Below are 25,291 nucleotides of genomic sequence, written 5' to 3' on the forward strand. Positions count from 1 at the left end.
TTTGTGGTATGATGGTCCTTAGATATTGCGTTAGCAACTTGCAATTGACACAAAGATTCAAAGTTTGTGATTGTTAGTTGAACAAGAGGTGGAACTTAGGTGAGCTCACATGTTGATTGATAGATGAACTATAGATTTGGAGATGAAACAAAATAGATTGAATAGATTAATTGAGTTAACCGATTGAGAAAAAGCTAACCGAGGGAAGAAAAAGGATGATTGGAGGAAATAAAGAGGATGACAAAGAGAGCTTTATTTAGAAAAAGCTAACTAAAAGATAGAAATAGAAATTAGAGAGATAATGATTTAATGAATTAATTAATTTAGCATGTGCTTGCACTTTAAATTGGATTTTCAATTTAATCTTTGCATGAGATTTATTCAAATAATTGAATTTATTTCAAATTCAATTTGTTATTTGAATATATTTAAAACTTGACTTTGATTTCAATTTGGTATTTGAAATTGGTGAAATTAGAAGAGTTTGAATTAGTTAATTAAATAATTTAAAGAAACTATTTAATTATTTAGAAATTGAAGAATTAATGAAATTAAATGAAATTAGAATTTGGGGATTTGGAATTGAAGAATTAATCAGTTAATTAAATAATTTAAAGAAATTGTTTAATTATGTAGAAAGAGAATTTAATTAAATAATAAAGATTATTTGAATTAAAAGATTAAATTACAATTAATTAAATAATAAATATTTAATTAATATTTAGAAGAGGGTTGAATGATTAGATGATTAGAGAGAGAATTTTGAGAATTAATTTATTTATATAATAAAGATTATTTAAATTGAAGAATTAATCAAAATTAGTTATATAATATATATTTAATTGACATTAGAAAATGGTTAAAATGATTAAATGATAATAGAATAGGAAATAGAATAATTAGTAAGATATGGGAAAATATGAAATTAGAAAAATATGATTAATTAACTTAATTAAATAATTTAAAATTATTTAATCAATTAGAGGAATAATCAGTACATGATCAATGAGACATTTTTAGGTGTCTACAATGAGGTGAAGGCACAAATGGGGATCTCATCTCCGACATTAACAACCACCCAAATCTGTGAGAATGATAGCTCAGCAAGGGCACAAAACCTGCAAGTAAACCAGCCCATTGAGGGTCTAGCATAGGCGTGGACACTTGTGTAACCACTAACATGAACATTACAACAGTTCACAATCAACCCAAATATCTCTTATATTATTTAATAGTACCAACTCTTATTTATCTATATGTTATAAATATTATTTTTATTATTATTCATTAGACTTAAATAAATTTTACAAAAGATATATTTTTTAAAATTTAAAATATATTTAAAATTAATATGATTTATTACAAATTATATAATATTTGAAATATTTAGTTATATTAATTTTTAATTTATTGATTAAAAAATCATTATTTAAAATATATGTTTAAAAAAAAATCAATCTATATTATTACTAAAATTCAAATTAAAGAACAATTAAATAATTTTAATTTTAAAATTTCTATTTCAATGTTGAATTTTAGACCATTATTTCTTTTATTTTCGTCTCACCCTAGTTCACATTGCATGAAAAGAGGTGAATTTTTAACATTTCTCGCTAGATAAAAAATAATAATTATTAGGCTACCATAATTATTTCCACGCTTTCCACTTAGGAATAAAAATAATATAACCTCTAAATGCTTGGTAAAAGTGACAATATGTCCGCACTTTCCAGTTCCCCATACAAATAAAATAATACTAGCTCCAAATGCTTTGCATAAGTCTCAATGATGCCTCCATTACCATTTTCTTTTCTCCTGTCACAGCAAAACCTCTCTCCACTTATACTTTTTCATTTCGTTCAAAATAAGGTAAAAATAGGCTGAAGTGACCCTCTGCATCGAGCCATTCTGAATGTTATGTGAAGACAGCGATCAATGACCATCTCCCCTCTCCAATACGGAAGACACAAGAATACCCATTTCCCTCCTCGAATACCGAAGACAATATTAAAGAAGAAGCAGCATCTACAATGAAACAGAGCATAATGGCAGTGCTAATGGGGGAATGCAATTCCGGTTTGGAGGAAATATCCTTGTTAGAGAAGGAGTCGACAACTGAAAGATTTGGAGACAGCCCAAGTTTGAAGGAATCCACAAGTGAGGACGCATCAGGAACTGTCCCCGCATATATTATCATTGCATCTGGACAATTCTGCAAATTCCTTGCATAACATTCAGTCAATGATTACATAGAGGATAAATAAAATATTTTATTCTTAGAAACTATTATATTTACCTGTATTGTTCTGATGGATCTTCCAATAGCTGATCCCTTGTTTGCTCTGAGTTCCACCTCCTTCAATTTCCTCATGCGCTCTAAATTTCCTATGCTCGACACCTCCCAACAGGTCCTTAGTGCCAATTTTTCCATTCTTGTGCATCCTTCTATACCTTCAATTTTCCCAATTTGGTCACACTCTTTAACTTCAAATTCTCTAAGAGAAGTTAAACGTGCAAAGCTCGGAAGCTTCTCCAACTTTAGACGGCAATGTATACGCAGACGTTCAAGCTTTACTGGCAGTGATTCAATCTCCATTAACTGAGCATTATAAAGAAGATCTAGACTCTTAAAGGCGGGGATAATGGTCTTCAGGAATTGAAATCCTGCACACTTCGGTTCCATTTAGAGTGATCTGCTTCAGGTTGCTCAACGTAGAAGATGAAGGCGCCGCCTCAAAATCTACTTGGCTGATTGGGCAATGAAATATTAGTAAATGCTCTAAGAGATTATGGCACCCGACAGCGAACGGTAAACATTTCATCTTTCGACAACCATCAATTGAAAGATGAGTCAAGGAGGCCAAATTTTCTGAAGAGGCCGGTAAAGATTTCAGGCTGTCACAATACCGAATGGAAAGATGAGCTAAAGAGAACAAATTTCCAAAGGAGTTCGGCAAAGATTTCAGGCTGTCAAAACAGCTAATTGAAAGACTAGTCAAGGAGGACAAATTTTCAAGAGAGGGTATAAAAGATTTCAGGCTGGGACAACTACTAATTGAAAGACTAGTCAAGAAGACCGAATCTCCAAGAGAGTTTGGTAAACTTATCAACAACTTACTCCGTATTACCATCTTTTGCAGCCTGCTTAGTTGACCGATTTTAATCTCCCTTAGCCTCTGCAAATCATCTAAATAAAACTCTCTCAAAAACACCTGGTTTGTGATAGGACGAGGCAACTCTTCCAATTGATTGCACCCAGAAAGATCCAGAAACTCCAGCTTTGTAATATTTTGAAAATCATCTGACCTAAGTATGAGGTCTCCACATCCCTGTAAATTGAGATATTGCAGTAGTATCAAGTTCTTAAAAGAGTCTGGTAACCTCTTCAAGTCAAAGCACCTAGACAAATCTAGATATTGCAGATTTGCCAAATCGCCGAAACTCTTTGGTAATGATGATAGCTTTGCACAACCCGATAATGTGAGATGCTCAGCAATTGCAGATGGAAAATTTCTTCTGGCAGACTCCTAACATTGCTGCTACCTGTGATTGCTATCTTTTTCAACTCAATGAGGCACCCTATTGAATTTGGAAGTCTTTGGAAGTTGTAGCAATTAGATATAACCAACTCTCTTAACTGTAGGGGGGCCTGTAGCGAATTTCCAACCAGACAAATGTAACACATACTACAATTATTTAATAAAATTGAAATATAGATTTAATAGAGCAGAAATGGGAGACTACTTACGTCACTCTCAGCCTCCCACAACTCTTCTAAGTGGGTTTTCCCGAAGTAGCCTCCCTCGAGTTGTAAAACCCTCAAATTTTTCAATGAGTGTTGTGGCGGAAGATTTCTCTGCCCAATTTCAGACCAGCGAAGCCAGACTTCATTGATTATTTGATTAAAATAATCTCCTCTCATCACCAGAAGCTTTAATGCAGCTAAATAGGGTGCCACTTCCTCCTGCTAGCAGCAGTGACGAAACTCAACAAACTCATTAATCAACCTCAATCTACATTATTCGGAAAGCCTTTGAATGTTGAATACATAATGCAAAAAATAAAAACAGTTAAAATTAGTAGAAATAGGTAGAGAAACAGAAAACAGGGTTAAACATACTCTATATGACAACAACTCTTCCATTCCAGTTGTGATAGTTGTAATTCCTCGAATGCCATTTCTTCTCTGAAAATAAAAACAAAACTCAGAAACTCGGAATCTTATAAAAATAAAAAATATTTCATTGGCTATTCAGTCGATTTGATCGCAAAAAGGGCTAGGAAGACTGTTATTAAACAGCCGTAAGATCAATAATCTTCCTAGACACAAACACATGGGTATAAAAAATGATTTCCTTTGCATTGTATACTCAGATAACATTGAGCTTACCTCTTTTTTATTGGCATAATTAATAATCTGTTGGGATAACCAAATTCGGGAGGGTGAATGTTGACTTGCGATTTTTCTCCCCATATCTCTTAAGTGATCATGCATCCTTATATAATTTTTATCATCAACCTCAACTAAACATTTATTTACAAGTCTTTCCCATGTGTACAGACCACTCCACGCTGATCCTTCGAAGACTTCAATGACCGAACTTTCCTTTTCTCCTATTAAAAAACAAGCAATATCAAGAAATACCTCTTTTTCTTCATCATCAAGGGCACTGTAACTTATTTTGAGTCTCTCTTTGATATCAGTGAGTAATATTCTATGCAGCAAAGACTCCCAATATTTTTTGTTGAGGTTTCCATATAACAGCCCTCCAAATATCTTGAGAGATAGGGGCAATCCATTGCAAGCCTCTACAAATTCTTCAACAAGCTCTTCAAATCCATCAAGAGGAGAGGATTGTAAAATTGCATGCCAACAAAATAATTGCTCAGTGTTACATGGATGTAATGCTTTCATTTTATACACAGATGATATACCCCACGAATTAAGCACTTCAAGTTTGCGTGTTGTAACAATGATGAGACTTCCCTTTCCAATTCTTTTGCCGGTATCAGAGCATCCAATTGATCAACATGATCAACACCATCCATAACAATGAGCACCCTAGAAGATCCCAAAATCCTGGCAAGAATAGCCTTACCTTGCTCTACATTGTCAATTGATTTATCCACACCAAGGCCTTTGAGGAGTTCAATCTGCTTTTTCTCTAACATACATTTGGCTTCTCTGATATCAACAATAAAACTAGAGCTATCTATGGAAGAAGATCTTTTGTTGTATATTTCTTTGGCAAGCATGGTCTTTCCCAAACCACCCATACCCCATATACCCACAATTTGGACACCCTGATCACCCTGTTCAAGTTGGAATGTATTCTCAAAATTTTCTACTGCTTCCTTGAGACCTACTGAATATTTAGCAACTACTAGGGGCACATTGCTTATTTCTTTCTGTACACTTTTCAGAATTTTCGGGTACAGCCCCAGCTAATCTCTGAACAAGTAAAAAGCATTGAAACATCAAACTACTAATAGGCATGCATGCCAAAAGTTAAATTACATAGATATGAAAAATAATGCATGTGTTGATAACTGATGCTACTCTAGCATGCAACTAGATTAATTTAGTTAGTAGTTTTTTTTGTTTATTCATGCAAATAAAGCATGTACTCCAACATGCATTAATCCTTACGACTATTTTTAGTTTTGTTTTTTGCATGAATTTGTTTTTAGTAAATAAAGCATGTTGTGCATGCACTTATTGTATTCTTAATTTAGGGAGTAGTTTTCTTTTTTAGTTTGAGAGTCTTAGTGGCTTTCCATGCAATGCTAGGAATATATTTAGAACTATAGTTATTATTTATTCTTCTAGGCTACGAATTCTTTATATATACAACCTCTATGTAATTTTTAATTAAGCTTCAATAAAGAAATTGGTGTGTGCAATTCCAAAAAACAAGGCACTTTGTTTTTTATTCTGAATTGTGATTTCTTTTTGCAATTGATTGTTTTTGCTATTATTGTTTGCTAATCAGCTGGTTTAGAGAGGATAGGTCAAGTTCAAAATTCTACAAGTGGTATCAGAGTAGGTAAAATTGTTTTGGGTTAAAGTTTTATTGTTGGAATTTCGCCAAAGTTAATCATGTCGAATTCTAACCATATGCCCATTCCAGAATTTGATGGGAATGATTATAACTATTGGTGCATTAAGATGCTGACCTTTTTTATTGGAAAAGATTTGTGGGAGATTATTGAATCAGGTTATGAAGAGCCAATTGATTGGAATGCCCTTATAGCCAATGACAAAATAGCTAGAAAGGACGCAAGGAAAAAGAATGCTCAAGCTTTGTTTCACATTTAGATAGCTCTTGATAAGAGCTTATTTTCAAGAATATCAGGAGCAACAACTGCCAAAGATGCCTGGAAGACTCTACAAGAAGCTTACTAGGATAGTGATCAAGTTAAAGTGGTCAAGCTTCAGACATTGAAGCGAGAGTTTGAGAATTTGAAGATGCAAGAAGTCGAAAGTATAAGTGATTATTGTGTCGGAGTCAAAGATGTGGTCAATAAAATGGCTACACTTGGGAAAATTGTAAGCAATGAAGTTTTGATAAAAAAGGTGTTAAGATCTTTGACACCCAGATGGAATCATGTAGCAATAATCATAGAAGAAAGCAAGGATTTAATAAAACTACAGTTTGATCAACTGGTTGGATCCCTGATGCCTCATGAAGAATGATTGAAAGATTCTTTAGAAGGTGTAGAGAAAGCATTTTCCTCTAAATTGCTAATCACAAAAAATAAAGATGCAAGTAGCAGTAGTACCAAAATCAATCAAGGCCAAGGTAAAGGGCAAAGCCAAAATTCTTCAAGAGGTAGAGGAAGAGGTGGCTAAAGAGGAAGTGGTAGAGGCAGATTTGATAAGAGAAATGTTCAATGTTACCATTGTAATTGGTATGGCCACTTTGAAAGAGAATGCATATTGAAAGAAGGTAAAAGTGCTAACTATGCTCAAAAAAGTAGTGAGAATCCTCCTGATCACTTATTTTTATCTTATGCAAAGGGTGAAAATACTAGTAAAGATGTTTGGTACCTAGATTCTGGATGCTCTAGCCATATGACATGGAATGAGAAGTTGTTCTCAATAAAGGATGGAAGTTTCAAATCCAAGATCTAGCTTGGTGATGATAAATCATTGGAGGTTGCTGCCAAAGGAGCTATGGAGGTCCAAACAAAAGAAGGTATAAAGAGTATTCATGATATTTATTATACTCCACAATTGAAGCACAATTTGTTAAGTGTTGGGCCACTATGTGAGAAAAATTATAAAGTAGTCTTTGAGAATAAGACTTGTACTATCTATGATAAGAATAAGGATAATAGGGTGATCACTGTTCTTCCTATGACAAGAAACAGGATGTTCCCCTTGAGGTTTGGTAAACATAACAACAATTTGGCAAATATGGCTTATGAGAATTCAAGTTGGTTATGGCATCTCAGGTATGGGCATTTAAATTTTCATAGTTTGAAGTTTCTAACCTTGAATGCATTAGTTTCTGGTTTGCCCACGGTTGAGGAACACAAGGAGGTTTGTGAAGGTTGTGCTAAAGGAAAGCATGCAAGAGAAAAGTTTCCAAAGGGAAATGCATGGAGGGCTCATCACCCACTTCAGCTTGTTCATTCAAATATATGTGGTCCTGTGTAGACTAAGAGTTTGGGTAAGTCATCATATTTCATCACTTTTATTGATGATTACTCACGAAATTGTTGGGTATATTTTTTGAAGGCCAAAGATGAAGCCTTGGATACCTTCATGAATTTTAAAGCCCTTGTGGAAAATGAGAAAGGATGCAAGATCAAATGTTTAAGGACTGATCGTGGAGGAGAAATTTTGCTTAAAGGCTTTCCAAAGTTATTGTGATTTTAATGGCATCAAGAGGCAACTTACTATTGCATACACACCTCAACAGAATGGAGTAGTTGAAAGGAAGAATTGTATTGTGGTTGAAATGGCAAGGTGCATGTTACAAACCAAGGGATTGAACAATTATTATTAGGGAGATGTAGTTGCTACAACTGTGTACATCCTTAACCATAGCCCCACCAGTGCACTAGAAAAGATGACTCCTTATGAAGCTTGGTATGGCAAAAGGCCTAATGTTAATCATTTCAAATTTTTTAGTTGTTTGGCTTATGTGCATGTACCTAATCAAAATAGACAGAAGTTAGATGCAAAGAGTGAGTCATGTATTTTTATTGGGTATAGTGAGAAAAGAAAGGCTTATAGATTGTATAATCCCCTCACTAACAAGCTTATTGTCTCAAGAGATGTGATATTTGATGAAGGGGGAGTTTATGGTCATCAAAAAGACCATGTTGAGAAGCCAAAATCTATTTTGAATGATGATATAATTATTGATATTGATCATGAGTTGCCAACTAATATTTCTATATCCAGTGGTTTAACTCCACCAAGCAACCCTTCATCAAGTTCTTTAGTACCAAGTTCAAGTCTAGCTTCTTCTCCAAGTTCTACAAGGAAGGTAAGGAAATTGAGTGATATCTATCAGAGGAGTGGAAATCAAGTACATGAAGAAAACCCAATAGGTGAGACAGTGAATTTTGCTTTATTAGCCAAGGCTGATTTTGAACCATCATGTTTTGAAGATGCATGTACTAATGAGGTTTGGGTGAAAGCCATGGAAGAAGAGATGGATTCCATTCACAGGAATAAAACTTGAGAGTTAGCAGAACTTCCACATGACAAAAAAAGGATTGGCACCAAATGGGTCTATAAGACCAAGTTTAACAGTGATGGGAGTGTTGAAAGACACAAAGTGAGACTAGTTGCTAAAGGCTTCACGCAAAAGTATGGAATTGATTATGAAGAGACATTTGCATCAGTAGAAAGACAAAAAACCATAAGAATGTTGATTTCATTAGCAGCTCAGAAGAAGTGGATCATACATCATATGGACGTGAAAAGTGCCTTCTTGAATGCGTACTTAGAAGAGGAAGTATATGTGGAGCAACCACAGGGTTTTGAAGTGGAAGGAAAAGATAATTATGTCTACAAGTTGAAGAAGACTTTGTATGGCCTCAAGCAAACACCAAGAACATGGCATGCCAGGATTGATGGATACTTTCAGGAGAATGGCTTCCAGAGAAGTAAGAGTGATCCTACCCTTTACTACAAACAAGAAGGTACTGATATTCTCATCACAAGTTTGTATGTTGATGATCTTTTGTATATGGGTAGTAGTTCTAAGGTGAAAGATGAATTTAAAGCTGCTATGATGAAAGAATTTGAGATGAAAGATCTTGGTCTGATGAAATGTTATCTAGGAATGGAGGTTTATCAAAGTAAGGATGAGATTTTCATTTGTCAAACAAAGTATGCACAAGATATGCTGAAGAAATTTAATATGACTGATTGTAATCTTACCTCCACTCCAAGTGCTCATAGAGTTTTGTTATGTCGAGATGATGGTGCTGATTTATTTGATGAGACAACTTACAGAAGTATTGTGGGGAGCTTGATGTTTCTAATCCACACGAGGCCTGATATTGCCTATTCAGTTTCACTTGTTTCAAGGTATATGGCAAATCCATCAGAAATACATATGAAGGCAGCCAAGAGGATTTTGAGGTATGTGAAAGGGAATTTAAGTTTTGGTATTCATTACTACTCTTCTGAAAAGTTCAATCTTGTAGGCTTTAGTGATTCAGATTGGGGAGGTAGTATGGATGACTATAAATCTACATCTAGAAATTGTTTTTCTTTTGGTTTTGGTTTATTACCTGGAGCTAAAAAAAATAAAGTATTGTTTCCCTCATCTACAAAAGCAGAGTATGTTGCAATTACCTCAGCAGGTACACAAGCTCTTTGGCTTAGAAAAGTTTTGGAAGAAATTCGAGAAAAACAAATTCAGCCTATAGTAATTTATTGTGACAATGTGAGTGCCATCAAGTTAGCTAAGAATCTAGTTCATCACAGCAAAACAAAGCATTTTGATTTGAAATATCACTTCATACGAGATTTGGTGCAGAAGAAGGATGTCGAATTGAAGCACACCAACACCCAGGATCAACTAGCAGATATATTCACCAAAGCGGTTGCGAAAGCTCAGTTTATATCACTACGAGATAAGATTGTGAGCCCTCTCAGCATCAAGGGGGAGTATGTTGATAACTGATGCTGCTCTAGCATGCAACTAGATTAATTTAGTTAATAGTTTTGTTTTTTTTATTTATGCAAATAAAGCATGTACTCCAACATGCATTAATCCTTACGACTATTTTTAGTTTTGTTTTTTGCATGAATTTGTTTTTAGTAAATAAAGCATGTTGTGCATGCACTTATTGTATTCTTAATTTAAGGAGTAGTTTTCTTTTTTTAGTTTGAGAGTCTTAGTAGCTTTCCGTGCAATGCTAGGAATATATTTAGAACTGCAGTTATTATTTATTCTTCTAGGCTGCAAATTCTTTATATATACAACGTCTATGTATTTTTTTAATTAAGCTTCAATAAAGAAATTGGTGTGTACAATTCTAAAAAATAAGGCACTTTGTTTTTTATTCTGAATTGTGATTTCTTTTTGCAATTGATTCTTTTTGCTATTATTGTTTGCTAATCAGCTGGTTTAGAGAGGGTGGGTCAGATTCAAAATTCTACAGCATGTTTGTTAAAGAGACAGAAGCTGCGGTACGTACTTAATACTTTTGATGATTTGGCCACTGTAAAAAGAGGCTTTGTAGAGCGCTTCTTCCCACTCCTCAATCTGTTTTGAGCTATATCTACATTTCTTTTTATGCCTGTTAAAGGCATCGGCATATATTCCTTTCCTCTGAGCTACATATCTGAGATCAGTACGATCTGCATAGTAGAAGATGGGAACAATTTTGGCGCCACTTTTAAGCATGCATGAGAGCTCTGCTAAACACCAAGGTGATTCTCCATATTTCTTTGAAAAAATTGCAATATGAAGAGTAGCACTGCGGATTACTGCTTCTATTTTTTTAGGCAAGAAATCGCCATATTCCAACTCTTCTGAATCTAAAAACACTGTCACCTTCCTTTCACGGAGAATATTGTAGATTCTGCTGGCTAAAGTCTTTTTGACATCTGGTCCACGGTGATTAATGAAAACATCGAAAACCGGCTTAGATGCAGATGCACCCGAAGTAGATGCAGATGGTGCGATTTTTTGAAAATAGCCAGCGGTATCACGCTTCCTCTCTGGTCGACCAGATGGTCTAGAACTAGACGCCATGATATTAGATTTAATTGAACATAGAGAAGCAATGAAAACGGTCTGTAAGGAGGCTTGCTATGAGCGAGGGTAAGTGGTGAGTATGAGTTAGGGAAGAGGAAGCGGTGGATAAAAATAAGTAGAGCAAATGGGTGTCATTTGCGTCTGAAACTTCGGAGAAGAAACGCCCATTTCATCGAGGAAAGCGTTTGGAAGATGGCTTTAGCTTTTCGTGGAAGAACTGGTTGCCATGGTATTAGATTTAACTGGACCCAGAGAAGCAATGAAAACAGGGTGTAAGAAGGCTCGATTTTGAGCAAGGGAAAACAGTGAGTAAGAGTAAGGGAAGAGGAAGAGGAAGAAACGCCCATTGCATCAAGGAAAGAGCGTGGAAGAAAGAGCGATCATGTGAAAGAAACCCAGAATCGTACATGAAAGCATGGGGAAGACGGCTTTACCTTCTCGTGCAAGGAAGGAATGTGGAAAAGGAAAGAAAAAGAGAGGTCTTGTAATTCTTGTGATAGAAGTGGTTGATTTAATATCTTAATATTTGTTGATTTAATGTTCAACCTTTGTATAACATTGCACCAATAGTTGTATGATACGTATCAATAATTGAATGAAATATACTATTTGTTGTGAAAAGTAACCAATCATGTGATGCCACATCAGTTGCACAAGTATTGGGGCCCTTTTGCACACCTATTGGTCTCATTTTTTTTTTGGGCTGTTTTGGACACCTTGGCAAAAAGCATGCTAATGTGGCCCTGAAACCTTAGTTATAAGCAGGGGACTCGCCAAGTAAGCTGCTATAAAAAAATCGGAGTGATTTGAAATTTCCACATAGGATTTTGAGAAGCGCGAAGTTAGGGTGCACAACTACTGAGTCCTTTCCCCTAGTGGCATCGATAATGCAGTGCACGATGGGATAGTGGGATCGTAATGACAAAGGAGAGTTGTGTAAAGAATACAATGGAAAACACAATATCATAGATGCCATAGATAATAAATTTGATGATTTGTGGAAGGAATGCGGAATTGTAAAGGAAAGCATGCGGACGAAGGCTTTACCTTTTGGTAGAAGAAACGAATGTGGAAAGTCGGCGAGAATAAGAAGTGACTTTTATAAAAGGAAAGTGGGGTATAACATGAGAAGTGGAGCACCTTGGAGTGAGAAGCATGTGGGAGAGAAAATAGTGAGTCTTAGTGGTATCAATAATAAGGTCGAACCAAATAATAAAGTTGAGTTTTAAAAAAATAGGAGAAGCCTAACATTAGGGGAAGAGCATAGTAGTGGACATAGTATCAATAGTGGATAGGTTTTTGTCAACCCAACTCCCCAATCACTAATTTTAAATGAGCTAGAAAATGATAATGAAAAGTTCTTTAATAAATTTCACATGTATCAATAGTCGATAATTTTTTTGCTTTTTTTTTACCATAATTGGCCCATTTGTGCACCACTATTGGGACATTTGTGCACAACTACTGGGGCATTTGTCCACTAGTACTGGCTATTTTGAGTTGACGATTATTGGAACATCTATAGTTAGGTATCGGGCTGCACTTTGAAATGTGTACTTTTTGACCCTTGTGCGAATAACTGATCCCACAACATGCATCGTTACTACTTAGAAGCTAGAACATTAGTTATAAGTAGTTAAGTCGCATAAAAAGACAAACAATTTTTTTTTTGTCAAAATTTGATATACGGTTTAAGAGTTCTAGGTGCATGAAGTTAGCTATATCCACTACTGGTGCTCTTCCCCTAGTCACTATAGCTAATTTTGCACATTAACAAATTTTGAATAGTACATCGAATTTTGATAATTTTTGTTGCTATATCTATATGCAATTTAAAACTATTATTTTGGTTTTCGGATAGTATTGACACATGTTGTGGGATTTATTATACATGCAAGGGTGAAAAGGTGGTAATTTCAAAGTGTTGTTTGATACCTACTTAAAGATGCCCCAATAGTTGTGCACTGCAACCACCTAAAAAATGACCAATACTTATGCACAAATACCCCAGTAGTTGTGCATTATGGGTACCAATAAAATTGCACAACTCCTCCAATTAAAGTTTAAAAAATCCAACTATTGGGGACAAAATGCATGGCTATTGGTACTTTAGTTAACATTTTTTTGGTCTCTTTAAAGCTAGTAATTTTGGGTTTGGGTGACCAAGGAGTGGGCAATAATTGGAACATGGGTAGTAATGTGTGCTATTCTTCGGTGGTGTATAACATAGTTGATATTGACAATCATAATAAATTTAGATCATAAGAAGTTAAAGTAGTGTAAAGAATAGAGTGGATAGTGCACATCATAGATAACATAAATAACCATATATATATATATATATATATATATATATATATATATATATATATATATATATATATATATATATATATATATATATATATATATATATATATATATATATATATATAAAATAAAATTAATTATAAAATATAACATTTGAATTTAAAATGTAATACTATAATATAATATTTTAAATTTATTAATATATTTTAATTAATTTTGTTTAAGTTAATATTTATAAATATTGAAGTAGAAGTTAATTTTATTAACAAAATTATGTTTCATTGATGCTACAAATATAAGTGTAAAGTGGAAAATTGGACCCTAGTGATTCCCCACCTGGGAGAGAGAAATGAAATCATTAGGATGATTTTCACTTGGGAGATACTTTATATTCAAAAGAGGGGCTTGAATCGACTAGATCCAAATCCAAGAGAGACAAGGATGTGAATTCCAAGTGGATTGCATGGGTTGGAGTGTGTTTTGCCCTCCTTTGTAAATAAGAAAGTTGACTTGTTGATTATGTGGAAAAGAGAAAGACAATGAGTAAAATGAGGAGCTACCAGTTCGGGATCGTGCTATAACTTCGGATCTAAGCTAACTAGACTGATACAGATCTGCCTCGCAAATTTGGAGAAAAATCATCAGGACCGTGGCGGGAGTGTACATGGTCCTTCACAAAATCTGCAAAATGAAAAGGGTTCTTTCATCTATGCAAATGATGCCCAAACTTGCAAATTTAATTGTGCACCTGCAACTTACACACAGAAAAGAGAGGAAAAGGGGTTGTGGATAAGGGTTTGCCTCAGTCAAACCCCGGTTGAGGAATCAACCTTGAAAGAAAGTTATTGCAAATGCTTGAATGTAAACAATAAAAATGTATACCTTGTAGATCTACAACTTGTTGATGATGATTTCTTTTCTTCTTGAATGTAATCACAAGTATTGCATGGAATGGCATGTAACATGAAAAAACCCTAACACACACACATATACTTGCAAATGAATGTTGTAATATTGCTCCAATGAATGAATGAAGAAGACTTGAATTCTTGAATGCTTGACAATGTATATCTTCGCCTATGCTTGCTTATCAAATCCATGCTTATGCAGATGAGAAAACCAACTCCCTTTTTATACATGCCTCAGAAGATTAATTCATCTCACAAAAGGTCAACATTGGGGAAATTTGAGATCCCAAAGTGCAGATAGGGCCCAGGGCACCTATCCTGGGGCCACCCTAAGAGGGTGGGATAGGGGTGCCATGCCCCTGTCCTGCTCTATCTTGGGGTCCAGACAAGGTTCTGAGGCTACCTCATGGCTCAAATAGGAAGGGATCAAGGGGTGAAAATATAGAAAGAGGTCTTGATCAGAAAGGAGGGTGTCATCACCAAGGTGAGGACCTCAAATGTGGTTAAAATTGCAAGAGGCGCAATTTTATGACACTGCAATAAGTAAATACAAAAATTAAATTGTAAATTACATTTCATTGTATTTTAATAATTAAAAAGCGTTGTCATAAATGTCAAAAATAATTAGATTTGTACTTTTGGATGAACCAAATCAATCTTTCTAATTCAAAATTTTCAGTGTGTATAGTTCTACTTTAGATCTACATATATGCAATTGATATCCACAAATCCAAAGGCAATCTTTATGTTGTAGTGACCTTATACTTTGCAAGAATAATAAAGTACTTCATAGACTATTGTCACTCACCTCAATCTCTAACATTTCAATGCTTGAAATGACTAACAATATTTATAAACAATTTTGGGAATTCATAATTGCTTTCAATCACTCAAAGGATATATAGCCCATGTAAAGTAATGGACCACTTATAAATTTTATTATCTTTGATGGGCCATCGAGTCTTATAAAATATAAAGAAACATACAATGAGCAGCATCTATCACTCAATTGGAGATAATTATGAACAAAAAATTACTTGAGTAGGAGTTGTCTCCCAAAAAAAGGGAACAAAAGAAAGAGAGAAATATAAGAGATTCCACCTATTATAGAAAGTAACACAAGGCACTAATTATATAATTCCATGGGTGGCTCAATGAGAGTTTTTAACTTGTATCTATCAAAATGTAGAAACTTCTACAAATAGATAGACATATGAAAAGGAGTTAATAAATACATGAAAAAATACTTTATCTAAATATAAATGAGATGACAAAAGGTCAGGTCATTTTAATACAACCTATATTTAACTCTATATATAGCATGACAAAAATATATTGTCTTAATATTCTAATAAAGCTATATCGAATACCAAGAAGTGACCATAATTATCGTGTCTGTGATAAGATAAGAAATATCCTCCTCTACAACTCCATCTTATGTTTTTGCACTATTTCTAATGCTATTACACTTTGTATGTTTAATACCATTTTATATTAATTTTGACATCCTTAATGATCACAAAAGGACCTCATGACAGCCCTAAACTTAGAAAATCATGCCTAAAATCCACAAGAAAGTTTCAAGATAAAAATATATCATGAGGACCTTAACACTCTTTGGGACACTAATAGTGAACACGTAGGAGACCTATAAAATTTTGTAAAAGGATACATCTACCTCTCTCTTTTTTCATAATTTGATTGAGGTTCTACTGGTCTTTTCCTTAAAAAAATAGTTATAATTCACATAAAATTTGGTATTATTTCCCGTACAATAATTTGTGTTTATTAGCAACAAAATAATAGAAAATATGGTATTTGTATCTTCTCTCCATACATATGTATTTACAAAAAAGTACAACTGAAAAGTGAGAGTTGAATGTTAGAGATCTAAATCATAAAATCTTGGGTGAATTATCATTATTATTCTATCATGAATCTTGTGTATCTATCATTTGCTTGACCATCTCCTAGTTCTTTTTTCCCTCTACAAATTATTCGAATTCATAGGAGCCTAGGTTTTGCCTCCATTATCTAGAATCAATGCTATAATTTGAATTCATAGGAACCTAGCTTCCTTCTTCATTGCCTAGTATCAACACTATAAGTGCATACTTCAAATCTCGAACTTTCACTTCAATTTTCTCTTCTCTAAATGTTCTTATAATCCTTCTTTCATTTTATTTGACTTCTATAAGAATGCTTCTTTTTTTAAATATATTTCTTCAAGTTCTATTAAAGTTTATAAGGAACAACACCTATGCCAGGTATCCAATTTTAACAATCTAAAATGATAATATACACCAATGCATTAAGCATCAAATTATTTGACCTATATAAACATTTTTCTTTGTCAATCTATTACTTCAAGTTCTATTAAAGTTTAGAAGGCACAAAACCTATTTCATGTATCCAATTTCAACAATTTAAAAGGATAATATACACCAAAGCATTAAACATCATATGAAATGTTGTATGAAGTTTGATGGATCTTAAATTGACAATTAAAGTAATTAAACCAAGGAATTCATGGGTCACATTGTCAAATTCTTTGTTGACAAGTTCAAAACAATTATAATTTAATAGAATCTAACTTCAATGAAATCGGAAATTTTTGTACTCTAAATGTTTTGGCTAGATCCATTGTCTATTAAATACTATTTTTGATTCAAAGATGACAAAATTTTAATAGAATGTATAATGTAAAAAGGAAGCAATTCATGGGATTTAAATATAATCCTATATTTGTATTGAACAATATTCTCTAAAAGAGTAATATTGTTAGTAGGATTAGTTGTATATTGAATCATGGTTCTAGATGAAGTTTGTCTCAAAACATTTTGTGTTTTAAGTGATTATATATTATAGTCCACTAGGCATGAAGGCTATTTGAGGGAAAGCTGGTTTATCTTGAAAGGAAAGACGTTGAGATTTATAAATCATAGTTATAAGAAGAGAAGTAGTTTGTGATTTGCATCTAAAACTCGATTGAAGAGACCTAGAATCCGGTGATAGGTGGACCCATTTCATCAAGAAAGCATGTGGAATACAGTGGGATCATATGTGGAAGAAACATATAATCATAAAGAAAATCATGTGGATGTGGGCTTTACCTTTTGGTACAAGGGAAAAATGTGGAAGGAACATAGAAGTCTTTGATCTTAAGTTCAAATTATGATTACAGCTTAGTAGAACCAACTTCTAGATCCTTACTACAAATGTTTGGACTATATCCATTGTCTTTAATCTTATTCTTCATTCAAAGATGACATATTTTCAATAGAATGTATAATATGAATAGGGGGTCACTAATGAGATGAAATTGTGATCCTAGATTAGTATTGAACAATATTCTCTAAAAGAGTAATATTCTTAATAGGATTAATGGTCGTAGATGAAGTTTGTCTTAAGATGTTTCTCTTTGTTTCAAGTGATTATATATTATAGCCAAGGCATGTAGGCTATTTTGAGGGAAAGATGGTTGAACTTGAAAGGAAAGACATCGAGATCTATAAATCATAGTTATAAGAAGAGAAGTAGTTTGTGATTTGCATGTGAAACTCTGTGGAAGAGACCTGAAATGCGGTGATAGGTGGACCCATTTCATTAAGGAAAGAATGTGGAATACAATATGATCTTCTGTGGAAGAAACACTGAATTGTAAAGGAAAGCATGTGGTCGACAACTTCACCTTTTGGTACAAGAGAGGAATGTGGAATAAGGATAGGAGTCAATGATGGTTAACAAGTGACATTTATAAAAGAATGATGTGAGAAGTGAAGAACTTTACTAAGAAGAATGTGGAAGGAACACCACCAATGGCATATTAGTTGACCTTGTAATCCTTCTTCCATTTTCCCTTCATTCTTGTCTTATCTAAACATTTCTTGTAATCCTTCTTTCATTTTATTTGACCTCTATAAACATATTTCTTTTTTCTTTTCAATCTCTTACTTAAGTTCTATTAAAGTGTAGAAGGCACACCACCAATGACATATTCAATTTCAACAACCTAAAAGGATAATATGTTCAAACATGATATGTAATAACTTAATAGAATCAAATTCAATGAAATTAGAGAAAATTGTACTACAAATATTTGGACTAATCCCTTGCTTGCTAAATCTTAATTTTTATTGATAGATTACAGATTTTCAATAGATGTATAAAGTAAAGAAGAGGTAATTCATGAGATGTAAATATAATTCTAGATTTGTATCAAATAGTATATTGCATAGTAAGATTAAGTGTATATAGAATCATGATTTTAGATGAAGTTTGTCTTATAGATGTTTCTTTGTGTTCCGAGTGATTATATATTATAGTCAAGGCATGAAGGGTATTTTGAGGGCAAGATAGTTCAACTTGAAAGGAAAGATACTGAGATCTATAAATCATCGTTATAAGAAGAGAAGTAGTTTGTGATTTGCATCTGAAACTTTGTGGAAGAGACTTGGAATCCAGTGATAGGTTGACCCATTTCATCATGGAAAGCATGTGGAATATAGCGGGATCATATGTGGAAGAAACGCAAAATTGTAAAGGAAAGCATGTGGTTGAAAGAATTATAATTGTTGGTGTAATTAATTTTTCATCTTGAATATTATTACACCTTACTTAAGTTTACTTAGGTTCATGCATATCATAGTAGTTTGGGTATGAGACACTTGTGTGTTTGTACCACATTGGGATAGTGTGTGCAAGAGAATTTCCACCTTTTGTGGTCTTGTTGTTACATTCCACCTTCAGTGGGTGATCCACCTCATGTGGAATATTATATTGTTTCTCCTACCTACCCTTCTTTCTTATTGAGCCACATCTCATGTTTGTGTGCTCACATATCCATATAGCCCTGCCTATATAAGCAGGCTCATATTCATTGTATGTAATGCTCGATGATCTAGTTGATCAGTATTTTCATCTTGATAGAATATAGTCTATTCCTATCATCTATTTTGTCTCTCTATTGTACTTTTCATTGAGCTCTTGATCTTGGTAAAATCTCACATGGTATCAGAGCCTAAAGGGCTTCTTTGATTAGTCATTTTGGAGGCTTCAATTTTTGGATTTGGGGATCTACTATTTTTGGGGGCATCTAATGGCGATTTGGACATCACAGTTTCATCTGGGAGGTCATCCATGAATTTTGACTATAAAGTCGGCCTATTTTGGCGAGAAATTTTTTTTGCCAATTCTGGTATATTGTACGGATTTGTCAAAAACAATAATATTTTTTTTTATTTCTGCAAATTACCTTATTGATCTTTTAGTTTATTAATTTGTAGAAAGTTTTTTTATATATCAAGTATTAAAATATATATATATATATATATATATAAATAAAATAAAATAAAAAATTTTATTTTGGGGGGTACCCCCCACGACCACCATACGCAGTCTGCATTTACATGTTTTGCAAGGTATTTTAATTATGGTGGCCCCCGCCGTACCACTGCCCTATTTCCCTCACTGCTTTACTTCTCGATAGTCAGAGTTATAATGCAACACCACCATCTAGTGGCTCCCTGCTCTGGTCAGCCCCATGCTTCCCTCCAATTCGATCGTTGACTATCCTCCGGCTCCTCCTCCCACCTACCGCTGCTTGTTTCCCACCGCTCTAGCTATGGCTTCCACCATCAGCTGCTTCTTTTTGCTAGCTACTTCTTCTCTGCCCAAGCGCTCCCTCCCAGTCATGCTGCTTCCACATCGTCATCTGTGCTCTAGCCCAGCCCCGTCAGCTTTGGCTTTCTGGTGACCTTCCTAACTTTACCTTTGTGCCGAATGCTCTAGTTTGTCGGCCACCCTGCTTCTCGATGACAATCCAAAAATTTGGCAGGCCCATGTCCTCCACGTAGCAAGCAACCACTAGCCCATGGGTAATACCTGTACACACAGTCAACAGTACAACACTTCCCAGTTGGGGCCTAGTCACTTCCACGTGTCACTATATGAATAGCCATGCAAGGGGGAGCGATGGTCATTTTGAGGGTCATACAGCTGTCGATTTTAAGCTCATGAATTGTTGACGTCATCCTACATTAGGTGTATTTTGAAAATTTTCACCCCCTCTCATTGAGATTTTCAATTTTGCAGTTCAACTTTGGAAGGCCATATCTTGCTCATTTTTGCTCCTTTTTTGGTGCAATTATTTTTGAAATGGACTAGAATTTTGTGCTTTTTGTAGTGATGGAGGAATTTTTTGATTTTGATGGATGGATTTTTTAGAGTTTGTAGATCTTCATGATTGTACCTATCTAATCCTTGATTTTGCAACTTTAGAGGCTTTGTTTGGGGTCATACGACCTCCTTTCAAGTGCCATTTTTTTTTAAGTGCATAATTCTTTGTCTACTTTCATAATCTACCATTATTTTGTAGTGATTTTGAGTGTATATTGTACTTTCAATATTTCATCATTTTTGGCTTATTTGGTACTTGTATTTTGCTTGGATCTTAGTTTAGATCTCTTGCAGTATTTTTTGAGATCTCTTATAGCCTATTTAAGGCATTTGTAAAATTGAAATCAAAAGTCCACCTTGCCTTGTTTTGCAAGTGGCCCATTGTATACACACTAAGTATAAAGTACCAAATTCACCATTTTTGTTTTAGGGGGGGTTTTGATTGAGTATTTTGGGGGGGTGTCTTGTGTGATTGTGACTCTCTCTATCTTGTATTTTTCATTTTGGTGCTATGGGTTCTCCTAAATTTCCACTTTTAACTCCTCATAATTATGCATCATGGAAGATAAAGGCATGGAGTAAACTAATGAAAAAAGGACTCATTCATTATGTAAAGGGAACTATAACAACACCACCTGATCGTAAGGCTAATCCTAATGCTCAAATTGAATGGCTCACTAAGAATGCTATGACGCTTGGAACATTGAGAAAGTATGTATTAGATGACCTCATTTTTCACATTGATAAGTGTACTACAATTAAAGAGGCTTGGGATATTTATGAGAAATTGTGCAGACAAGTTGATGAGATTAAGGGCTACAAGCTTGATAGTGAACTCACAACTTTGGATCCCAAGGATTTTGATACAATCCAAGATTATGTCACAAAAGCAAATGAGCTAAGAGCAAAGCTAAAGGATTGTAGAATTGACAAAAAGGATGCTCAATTAGTTTATAACTTGTTGGACAAGCTTCCTTCAAAGTATGCAACCTTTGTATCTGGCTTTCACACCCATAGGTTAGCTCAAGGTTGCTCATATCAAATCTTCAAAGTCACAAGATTTGGTGGCTAACAAAGGGAATCAAAGCAATCAAGGAAAAGGCAAGAATAAAAAGCAACATAAGTCAAACCACAACAAGATGAAGCACAATCATCCTCTCCACAACAAGGTGATTTGCCATTCTCACCTAAGAGGAAATCATATAAGGACAATCTTTTTTGTGCATATTGTAAGAAGTCAGGACATGATGAAAATCATTGTTACAAGAAGGATATTGATGAGTTGAAGAATCTTCGTGAGAAGAACAAAGTCAACCTACCTTCTAGAATGTCTAAATCCACTTCTTCTTCCAAGGATAAAGATAAACAAAAGGATCACTCTTTTGGGATAGAGAAAGGAAAGGGACAAGCTCTTTATACTACTACAAGTCATGATTCAGGGAGATGGCTTCTAGATTCAGGGGCTTCTCATCATATGGCATCTTCATAGTCTATGTTCTCTTCATTTGAACCTTACCCCATGTCACAGATTTTGATGGGCAATCATACATACATGGATGTGACTGGGAAAGGATCTATTACCATTGGGGATAACTCCTTCAATGATGTGTTGTGTGTACCCCATTTGACAAACAATCTTCTTTCCATCTATCAAATCACACATGGGGCAACTAGGAAAACTGTGGAGTTCACACCTCATTTAGTTATCATTAGAGAATTAGAGACTAGAGCTATCATTGCAACTGGGGTGGTTGATCATCCATCTTGGTTGTACTCCTTTTCACATTTTGGTCCTATTGATGAGGTTGATTCTTCCTATGTTGATGATTCAAATTTTGAGGAGAACTTTGCGTACTTGAACTTGGGGATTCTCACATGTGACCTCATTCTTGAGCCTTGCATTTCATCTCCTCCTATTGATATCAAATCACCTATTGCACCTAATGATATAGCTAGTATGACAATTTTTCCTTCTTGTGATTCAGTGCAGTAGGATATTTCATGCCTTCTAGCTTCAATTGAATGGGATGCTTACTTGATAGACATTGTAGGTTTGTTTGTGGAGTCTTACATTGCAGATTTGGGAGACATCATTGATGATATTCATCTTCTCTTTGATGAAGATGATCCTTCTTCAATTGTTGTGAGGGAACACTCTGACCCTCTTGTGCATTCTCTACATGATCATTCTTTCAAGGTTGACATGATTGTGGATACTTTTGTACAATAGTTTGAGGAGGTATCTTTATCTTTTGAGGAGACATTTGAGTCTTTGGATATTGTTCTACATTATTCTCCACCAGATCTTGGAGTTCCTTTTTCAGCAGTGTGGAGTAGTTTACCACCTTTGGACATGGGGACACTTGAGTAGTTTTTAGAGACTCCATACATCATGAGTTTTTTTCCTACATCTTCCCTTCATGATTGGGGAGACTTCATGGATACACCTTTGGTTTTGTTTATTCATAAGGGGAGGAACATTGTTCGACATTCGTGGAGCATTTTTTTCATACATCATCGAGCTTCTATCATTGGTACAGATTCTACATTGAGGGGGGGCTACCTAGTCTCTCTTCTTCTTCTCTCATATGGGGGGGGGCTTTTTCCTCACATGGGGTTTTGTTCCTCACATGCTTCTATGAGAGTTCTTTGTCTAGTTTTCATCTCTCTTTTTGGGGGAGGGTTTTTTCCCATTAGGTTTTTCTCTCTTTCCCCTCTTTATGAGATATTTTATTGCATTGGTTTGCATGCATTTGCATTTGTACATGGGTACCTAACATGGCCTAGTAGTCGGGACCCATCTTGCATTGCTTAGTTGCATTGTAGACTTAAGTGCATTCCCCTAAGTTGCACTTAAGGGGGGGTGTTGGTGTAACTAATTATTCATCTTGGATATTATTACATCTTACTTAAGTTTACTTAGGTATATATATATCATAGTAGTTTGGGTATGAGACACTTGGGTGTTTGTGCCATATTGAGATAGTGTGTGTAGGAGAATTTCCACCTTTTGTGGTCTTGTTGTTACATTCCACCTTCGGTGGGTGATCCACCTCATGTGGAATATTATATTGTTTCTCCTACCTACCACACCTATTTCCTACCTACCCTTCTTTCTTATTGAGCCACATGTCATGTTTGTGTGCTCACATATCCATATAGCCTTGCCTATATAAGTAGGTTCATATTCATTGTATGTAACGCTTGATGATCCAGTTGATCAGTATTTTCATGTTGATAGAATACAGTCTATTTCTATCATTTATTATGTCTCTCTATTGTACTTTTCATTGAGCTCTTGATCTTGGCAAAATCTCACAATAATAAGTTTAGATAATAATAATAAATTATTATATTTAAATTAATTTGATTTAATTTAATTTATTATATACTTTGAAGTAGTAATTCATTTAATTAATAGAATTCAAGTTTATTTATGCTACAAATTTAACAAAATACAAAAATAAATTGGAAGTTACATTTCATTTAATTTTAATGATGAAAAACCCTTGTGATAGATGTCAAAAATCATTTGTCAATTTTTAGTACTTTTGGATGGTCCAAACAAATCTTTATAATTTGAATTTTGTTGTTTATAGCTTTGGTCTAGATCTACCTCTATAAATTTAACATCCACAAATCTAAAAGCAATCTTTATATTATAGTGACACGATACTTTCGAAGAAAAATCAAGTAGTTTGTAGACTATTGTCATTGACTTGCCTCAATCTCTAATACTTGAGTGCTTGAATAACTAACAATATTCATAAAGCCCTTTGGAAATTAAAGATTATTTTTAAATACTCAAAAGATATCTAGTCCATGTAGCGTAATAGAGAACTTTCAATTTGTCTTATCTTTGAAATGTCATTAAAACTCATAAAATACAAAGAAACATAAACTGAGTACCATCCATCATTTGAAAAATTTAAGATAATTATGAACACGACTTATATAGGATCTAGCTGTGAAAAAATGAAGTAAAACAAAGAGAGAAAGGGAAGAGATTCCACCTATCATAGAAATTTTAATAACACACTAACTATGTAGAGTGAAAGACTAACTCTATGGATGGCTCAATGAAAGTGCTTTATTTAGATGTGCACAAATATATAGAACATTACAACTAAATTGACATATGTAAAGGAGTTTATTGAATACATGAAAAATTACCCATTGTAAATGTAAACAAGATGCCAAAAAATCAAGTCATCTAAATACAATATTGTAATTATGATTTATCTAGGCCATGAAGTGACCATGGTAAAATAACTTTGTCTTCATATTGTAATAAAGATTTATATAGTACCATGAACTAACCATAACTATCATGATTAGGGTAAGATAAGAAATTTCCACCTCTACAACTCCATCTTTTGTTCTTACACATTTTTTAATATTCTTACTATTGGATATTGTTGGTCATTGTTATTGCTAGGATATGTTGTTGTCATTGATGTCAACATATTCATGTGTATTGCTCTGGTGATTGTTGATTGAGAAGATCTTATAATCTTCTTTTGCAGTATTGTTTTGTTGATCTCTCTTTTTCTAAGTTCTGTATTTCCTCTGGTATATTCTGGTGTGATTGGATCTTGTACTGATATTTTGGGATATTGTTTGGGATGGTCTTGTGTATCTTCTTTTCAGATGGCTCATGAT

At 34.2% G+C, this 25,291-nt stretch overlaps 3 protein-coding genes across 3 annotated transcripts; all 3 read right to left on the reverse strand.

Annotated features, from left to right (window-relative positions):
- Positions 1 to 1,667: 1,667 nt before the first annotated feature.
- On the reverse strand, positions 1,668 to 3,954 carry LOC131041095 (uncharacterized). The gene is made up of 3 exons (XM_059213749.1): positions 3,749 to 3,954; positions 2,297 to 3,649; positions 1,668 to 2,212 (listed from the first exon to the last, which is right to left on the reverse strand). Exons 2-3 carry the CDS (start codon positions 2,681 to 2,683, stop codon positions 1,916 to 1,918), a joined length of 684 nt encoding a protein of 227 aa, XP_059069732.1. The 5' UTR covers positions 2,684 to 3,649; positions 3,749 to 3,954; the 3' UTR covers positions 1,668 to 1,915.
- On the reverse strand, positions 2,899 to 5,341 carry LOC131860071 (disease resistance protein Roq1-like). Its single transcript, XM_059214426.1, has 5 exons — positions 4,391 to 5,341; positions 4,121 to 4,186; positions 3,749 to 3,964; positions 3,129 to 3,329; positions 2,899 to 2,967 (listed from the first exon to the last, which is right to left on the reverse strand). Exons 1-5 carry the CDS (start codon positions 4,913 to 4,915, stop codon positions 2,899 to 2,901), a joined length of 1,077 nt encoding a protein of 358 aa, XP_059070409.1. The 5' UTR covers positions 4,916 to 5,341.
- A 5,302-nt stretch (positions 5,342 to 10,643) lies between these two features.
- LOC131065358 (probable 2' cyclic ADP-D-ribose synthase BdTIR) lies at positions 10,644 to 11,231 on the reverse strand. Its single transcript, XM_059214427.1, has one exon. The coding sequence runs from the start codon at positions 11,229 to 11,231 to the stop codon at positions 10,644 to 10,646; it is 588 nt and encodes a 195-aa protein (XP_059070410.1).
- Between the last annotated feature and the right edge of the window lie 14,060 nt (positions 11,232 to 25,291).

This window comes from Cryptomeria japonica, chromosome 11 (assembly GCF_030272615.1).
Source record: "Cryptomeria japonica chromosome 11, Sugi_1.0, whole genome shotgun sequence".
NCBI classification, from domain to species: Eukaryota; Viridiplantae; Streptophyta; class Pinopsida; order Cupressales; family Cupressaceae; genus Cryptomeria; species Cryptomeria japonica.

What these genes read in the sequence shown, in the direction of transcription:
- LOC131041095 (XM_059213749.1), bottom strand. Translation starts at nt 2,683, where the DNA reads ATGGAACCGAAGTGTGCAGGATTTCAATTCCTGAAGACCATTATCCCC. An exon ending in GATCCATCAGAACAATACAG is followed by an intron (nt 2,213 to 2,296) that starts GTAAATATAATA and finishes AGGAATTTGCAG; the next exon opens with AATTGTCCAGATGCAATGAT.
- LOC131860071 (XM_059214426.1), bottom strand. Translation starts at nt 4,915, where the DNA reads ATGAAAGCATTACATCCATGTAACACTGAGCAATTATTTTGTTGGCAT. An exon ending in AAGAGTTGTTGTCATATAGA is followed by an intron (nt 3,965 to 4,120) that starts GTATGTTTAACC and finishes TGCTGCTAGCAG; the next exon opens with GAGGAAGTGGCACCCTATTT. An exon ending in TAAGCAGGCTGCAAAAGATG is followed by an intron (nt 2,968 to 3,128) that starts GTAATACGGAGT and finishes CTGTTTTGACAG; the next exon opens with CCTGAAATCTTTGCCGAACT.
- LOC131065358 (XM_059214427.1), bottom strand. Translation starts at nt 11,231, where the DNA reads ATGGCGTCTAGTTCTAGACCATCTGGTCGACCAGAGAGGAAGCGTGAT.